This window comes from Lolium perenne, chromosome 3 (assembly GCF_019359855.2).
Source record: "Lolium perenne isolate Kyuss_39 chromosome 3, Kyuss_2.0, whole genome shotgun sequence".
Lineage (NCBI taxonomy): Eukaryota > Viridiplantae > Streptophyta > Magnoliopsida > Poales > Poaceae > Lolium > Lolium perenne.
The window spans coordinates 103,276,840-103,283,648 of record NC_067246.2 but is presented as its reverse complement, the minus strand read 5'-3'; the positions used below and the strand labels follow the sequence as shown (position 1 = coordinate 103,283,648).

At 48.0% G+C, this 6,809-nt stretch overlaps 1 protein-coding gene across 1 annotated transcript; it reads left to right on the top strand.

The window, feature by feature from the left end:
• The first annotated feature begins 4,673 nt into the window (after positions 1-4,673).
• On the top strand, positions 4,674-6,490 carry LOC127339514 (protein JINGUBANG-like). Its single transcript, XM_051365357.2, has one exon. It carries the CDS (start codon positions 4,860-4,862, stop codon positions 6,375-6,377), a length of 1,518 nt encoding a protein of 505 aa, XP_051221317.2. The 5' UTR covers positions 4,674-4,859; the 3' UTR covers positions 6,378-6,490.
• The last annotated feature ends 319 nt before the right edge of the window (positions 6,491-6,809 follow it).

The window sequence follows — 6,809 nt, the reverse complement described above, 5'->3', positions numbered from 1 at the left end:
ATCGGTGTTGTGTTTGTTGGGATCCAATGAATTGTTACATTATGATCAGTCTATCTACTATATAAGTTTGTGAAGTTATTGTTGCTGCAACTTTGTTGTGTTTAATGCTTGTCATTAGTGCACGAGTGGCATGATCTTAGATTTAAGCTCTATAAGTATTGCTTAGATTGTATCTACAAGTTGTTTGCACATATCTATGTCCGGAACCCGAGGCCCCGTGAGTGACAAAGAATCGGGATAACTGGAGGGGAAGGCTTAGGTATGAGGATCACATGTTTTCACCAAGTGTTAATGCTTTGCTCCGGTGCTCTATTAAAAGGAGTACCTTAATTACCAGTAGATTCCCTTGAGGCCCGGCTGCCACCGGCTGGTAGGACAAAAGATGTTATGCAAGTTTCTCATTGCGAGCACGTATGACTATATATGGAAAACATGCCTACATGATTAATAATCTTGATGTTCTGTCTTAATGATTTCAATCCTATCAATTGCCCAACTGTAATTTGTTCACCCAACACTTGTTATTGGAGAGTTACCACTAGTGAAGATAGCTGGGAACCCCGGTCCATCTTTCATCATCATATACTCGTTCTATATGACATTAGAAGTAGTATCAACTATCTTCTGGTGCCATTGCCTCAGTATTCTTTTGCCTCTTTGCAACGATTATTCTTTGTTACTATTGCTCTCATATTACTGCTGCTTTCACATCACCCCTGTTACTAGTGTTTTTCCAGGTGCAGCTGAATTGACAACTCAGTTGTTAAGGCTTATAAGTATTCTTTACCTCCCCTTGTATCGAATCAATAAATATGGGTTTTACTTCCCTCAAAGACTGTTGCGATCCCCTATACTTGTGAGTTATCAGACTCCACCTTCCATGGTGATTTCTTCCGGACTTTTGTAGAACCTTCCATAAATGCACCAGATCATTTTCAAACTTAGAAAATGACTTCCTATATATGAATCTTATTCTCCGGACCATTCAGGATCTCCTCGTGATGTCCTGGATCCCATCCGAGACTCCGAACAAAACTTCGAACTCCATTCCATATTCCATATCTACTTAAACGACATCAAACCTTAAGTGTGTCACCCTACGGTTCGTGAACTATGTAGACATGGTTGAGACTTCTCTCCGACCAATAACCAATAGCGGGATCTGGAGATCCATAATGGCTCCCACATATTCAACGATGACTTAGTGATCGATTGAACCATTTACATACGATATCGATTCCCTTTGTCACGCGATATTTTACTTGTCCGAGGTTTGATCATCGGTATCTCTATACCTTGTTCAACCTCGTCTCCGACAAGTACTCTTTATTCGTACCGTGGTATATCATCTCTTATGAACCATTCATATGCTTGCAAGCTAATTAGACGACATTCCACCGAGAGGGCCCAGAGTATATCTATCCATCATCGGGATGGACAATATCCCACTACTCTTGATCCATATGCCTCAACTCATACTTTCCGAATACCTAATCCCACCTTTATAACCACCCATTTACGCAGTGGCGTTTGGTGTAATCAAAGTACCCTTCCGGTATAAGTGATTTACATGATCTCATGGTCAAAGGACTAGGTAACTATGTATTGAAAGCTTATAGAAAATTGAACTTTATGACATGATCTTATGCTACGCTTAATTGGGTGTGTCCATTACATCATTCATCTAATGACATAACCTTGTTATTAATAACATCCAATGTTCATGATCATGAAACTATGATCATCTATTAATCAACAAGCTAGTTATACAAGAGGCTTACTAGGGACTCCTTGTTGTTCACATAACACACATGTATCAATGTTTCGGTTAATACAATTATAGCATGGTATGCAAACATTTATCATAAACACAAAGATATATAATAACCACTTTATTATTGCCTCTTGGGCATATCTCCAACAGCTTGCACCGAAAGTTCTGCCCCACGAAAACAAAACCAACCTGAAATCTAGGGACCCTCACACACTATGTATAAGAAAGTAATTTGGGTGGAAATTTGGTTTCATGTATGTGTCTGAATTCACATAGCCTTTCCAAGGTCGAATCCCTCTTGATAATACGAGTTCCTACACACAACACAAACTACCAAATCTACAGATGTCGTATTCAATCTTTTCACCTTCAAGGGCTCGGTCATCGTATTGTGCTTGTTATAGAGTAGACCTAAATGCAACTTAGCACACATTTAAAACCATTTGTGTTGTTAACAAACATACAAAACCAACTAGGGTAGGGAAAGGCCCTTTCAATAGGCAACCCCATCTAGGTCGAGATCTATTGCATGACACATAACTAGACCACAACCAATCCAAAAAAAAATACAAAAAAAGCTGAACACATAAATGTGTTACAACTTACCTCAAAACATATGGTATTGTGAAAACATTTCTAATAAACAATGGGGCAAGTACCCCTTTCTGGGAATATGCATCTTGGAGTTTTTTTTAATGGATGTACTTATTGAGCATCATAAATTTTCACACAATAAATGGACATTTAGTACCAACTATATAAAAGAAGTATGTATTTTTTTCGTAAATATGCATATGGTCACATATCTGCATTTCTTCCCCGCAGATGCTTATACTAGCATATTGAATTGTCATGATATATTTTCATATTTTTTTAGCAACTCACTGTGTATAAAGTTTAGTTATGGTTGTGCCCGCTATTAGATGAATTTTTTTGTTCCTCTCACAAGTTCCCCAAAGATTGGGGCCCTTTGTATTTAGTCTAAAAATGGAAACACTATAAGTAATTAACAACACACACACACGCACGCGCGCGCACACACACAGATAATTCCACCATGAATAAATATAATGAAATGGAGTTAATCGCGAGACCATGACAAATATAGTATTGAATGGATGGAGTACTGTCTCTTAAATAGTTTGTGTCGGGTTTACGAGCGAGAACACATTTAATCTCAAAGTTTTCATTCATGCTTGAAAAGACGTGAGACTAAGTTTAATCTTTTTAGAAGTGTTACTCTTCTACCATCCACAAGGTGATTGAGAAGAGAGGTGATTCACTTACACTCCTCTTCCACCGTCCATCTCACCGCGCAACTCAACACACGCTTGTCTTGAACCGAGTTCAAGTTCTGAGTTAGAGCGCGGTTTGGTGGAAGTTCCTCTTTTTTTGCTTGGTGAACCAACTCCAAGGCGTACGTCTGTATGTTCTAAAGTAAACAAAGTAAATAACACAATGGATGGATCACTACATGCTCTTTTTCTTCCTCGTCATTGCCAAGTTTCTTTTGATATGCTGCATCTGGATTTCTCATCCAGGTGAGCGTGTGCATGGTTGTCTAGGAGAGCAGGCCTCGAAACCTCTATCCATCGAGATCGATGTTGCACTATGTGAGAGGCAATATAGTTTTTTTTTGGATCATCTTGGCGTGACTGCTTGCTTCGGTTCACTACATTTGTAGTTTCGTACAATAGTTCGACTACATCCTCGTCGACATGTCAACTACTACAAAAGAAACTACATCTGTGTTTTTGGTTTTGGCTTTTAGCTTTTGACTGGATAATGTTAGATGATGGTTCACTATATAATACCATAAAATACACAAGAATATGCACAATAATATAATTCATCAAATACATATCGGTCACAAATATGAATTTATCCAAAAATACATGTCCATCGCGAATGTGCTTTATACAACATCCATATCCATGACATTATACTAATTAGAACAGATAATTATAATTTGGTGTAGCATTAAACAATGGGTTAGCAATGTTGGCATGTGTTCATGGTTCTCGTGTGTTGTCCACCTGGAGCAGTGTCACCAAGCAAGGTTATTACTTGCCTTTGCGCTTTCGGGACGTAATTCTCATCCAAATCACATCAATTAAACAAAATATCGATTGAACTGCTTGTTACGTAAGTTGGACTCTCTAACAAAATTGTGATGTGCAATGCAAGCTAGGACAATTTCTTACCAAAAGCGCGATGCAAGTTAGGATAATTTCACACGTAACAAGCAGTTTGTAGAAGCCAAACAAAAAGGCCCTTATATGCCGAAATTAAGTCTAACCAGAAGAAGCTTAAAATATATGCAGATGCGGTTGCAGTAAATAAACATGTACTCGACGTCTTGCATGACGATTGGGTGCTGATGGAGCGCGCACTGCACATCAATCATCAATGGCCGAGGGGAGGTACGCATTGCACCAGTAGGCACTGCAGCTCTAGGCTTTGATCTCGCTGAGATCCTCCTGGTCTCCTCCCAATCGATCGCTTCCCCGACACTCGTACCACCTCACTTATGTAACCGCCGTTGGATGCTGAGGAAGGTCCCGGTGATAGCCGTCGGATCTTGCGTCCTCCTGCTTCTTTCAAGTTCAAGCCTTGAAGGCGCCAAATGCCAAGCCGAGGCAATTCATCTCCGGCGCGATCGCGCCACCACGTGCTCGTAATCTTCCGGTAATCCTACGGCCCACGTACGTACGTAGCCGCCATTACTCGGCTCCTTAACTCCGGCGCGGCCCGGCCCCCTCCCCGCGTAATGGTGGCGCCGCCGTGGTACGTAAGTATGAGCGGGCCGCGCGCGCCATCGAAGCATGAAGCATCCATCGATCCATATGGTCGATCGATTTTTCATACGTGCGCGCGGATCTCTTATTTATACGTACGAGCTGAGACTCATAAAAGTGGCGAGGTAGCGCGTAGTGGTGGAGGAGGGAAGCAGGCAGCGTCGACGAGCTAGCTCGACGCGACAATGCTAGGCTGGTGAGTTCAATTCGACCGTGTTGTGGAGACTGGAGAGTAGAGAGAGTGGACTTGGGGGAGTGGCTTGCTGGCTTCACGGGAGATAGAGGGGATGGATTTCGGGCGGCGCAAGAGCTTTAGCTTCTTCGAGGAGGACCGGAAGGCGCGGCCGGCGGCGGCGCAGACGCCCGTGCACCACTATGCGCGCGGAGGAGGAGGGGGGCGGTCCCCGGCGCGCGAGGCCGCGGAGCCGGCGCGGATGAGCATGTCGTCCGTTCCCGGCGCGGAATTGCCGACGATGATGGGAGTCGGAGGAGGAGGCGGCGGCGGCGGCGGGTGCTCGCCTTGGGTGCAGTCGCCGCTGCACGGCAGGATGCGGTTCCCGCCGTCGCCCGCGGCGATCTACCACTGCCTCGCGGCGCTGCACCGTCTGGACGGCGACGTGCACGCGCTCGCCGTGGCGAGGGGCGTGCTGTTCACGGCGTCCGACAGCGGCCGCGTGCGCGCGTGGGCGGCGCCCGGGTGCTTCAACCGCGGGTACCTCGACGTGGGCCGCGGCCGCGTCCCGGCCCTCGCCGCGTGCGGCGGCACGCTCGTCACCTCCCACAGCCGCGATCACCACGTCCGGGTGTGGACGGTGTGCGCGGCGGCCGTGTGCGACCACATCCGCGCCAAGAAGGCCGCCACGCTCCCGGCCAAGGGCGGCCTCCTCTCCTTCGCCAAGAAGCGCCCGCACCACCACCGGGACACCGTGTCCTGCCTCGTGCTCCACGCCGTCGCGGGCCTCCTCTACACCGCGTCGCACGACCACACCGTCAAGGCGTGGAAGCTCTCCGACGGCAGCTGCGTCGACTCCTTCGTCGCCCACGACGGGCCCATCAACGCCATGCTCGTCAACGAGGCCGACGGCTGCATCTTCACGGGCTCCGCCGACGGCACCGTCAAGATGTGGCGCCGGGTCTACGGCGGCACCGCGCACGCGCTCATCATCGTGCTCCGCTCCGAGCTGTCCCCGGTCAACGCGCTCACGCTCTGCCACGCCGCCAGCGGCACCACCCGCCGGTGCTTCCTCTACGCGGGCTCTTCCGACGGATACGTGAACATCTGGGAGAAGGAGGCCTCGGCAGGCCGGCCGGTGCACGTCGGCTTCCTCAAGGGACACCGGCTGGCGGTGTTCTGTCTGGCATCCGGCTGCGGCGGCCGGGTGGTGGTGAGCGGGTCGGAGGACGCGACCATGCGCGTGTGGAGGCGGGAGGGGAAGGGCGGGGACTCGCACACGTGCCTGGCCGTGATCGAAGGGCACCGCGGGCCAGTGCGGTGCCTGGCGGTGGGCGGCGGCGAGGCAGGGGAGGTGGAGGGGAGCATGGTGGTGTACAGCGCTGGGCTGGACAAGAGCGTGAAGGTCTGGAGGATAAGGGTGGTGGGGAAAGAAGAGGAGGACGACGAAGACGATGACGACGACGAGTGCGACGAGGAGGTGGAGGACATTGTAGCAGCAGGGAAGGGCGACGTGGTGGATGCCGTCAGAGACGAGGTGGATGCCGAGGAGGAGCAGGTGGTGAGTCTTGGGCCGACGCCGGTGCTGTCGCCGGTTTGGGTGGAGAAGCGGCGGCATACGAGTCGAGGCTAATGAATATCGAGTTGAATTCAACCTTGACTTGGAGATCGTGCTTGTAGCTTTTGCATGACTGCAGAGTTAATCTAGAGATTCCAGTTTTTTTCCCGGGTAAATGAGGATTTCCTTTCATTAATCAAATAGGGTTACATGACGCTTCAATTTCAATTCCCGAAACAGACCGGAACCGAGCCATACATCATTTTAGCGTTCGATCTACCTTCGCAAAGTTTGCGAGGCGGTGGTTAACCCTCACATGTGAACGATCTACTCTTACAAATTTACATACGTGGTCTAAACTAAAAAGCTTTTTAATCTCTGAAACTAAATGCAGGAGAGGAGACCGTTCTGGATGTTGATTCTGGATAGCCGACACCGAGGACAATCTGTGTCGATGACTATGGGCAACTGACTATATTGGTGTGCCAATTCGATCCCTTCTAGGAA

Bases quoted from the DNA above. Each gene is read 5' to 3' on its own strand.
- LOC127339514 (XM_051365357.2), top strand. From the start codon at position 4,860: ATGGATTTCGGGCGGCGCAAGAGCTTTAGCTTCTTCGAGGAGGACCGG.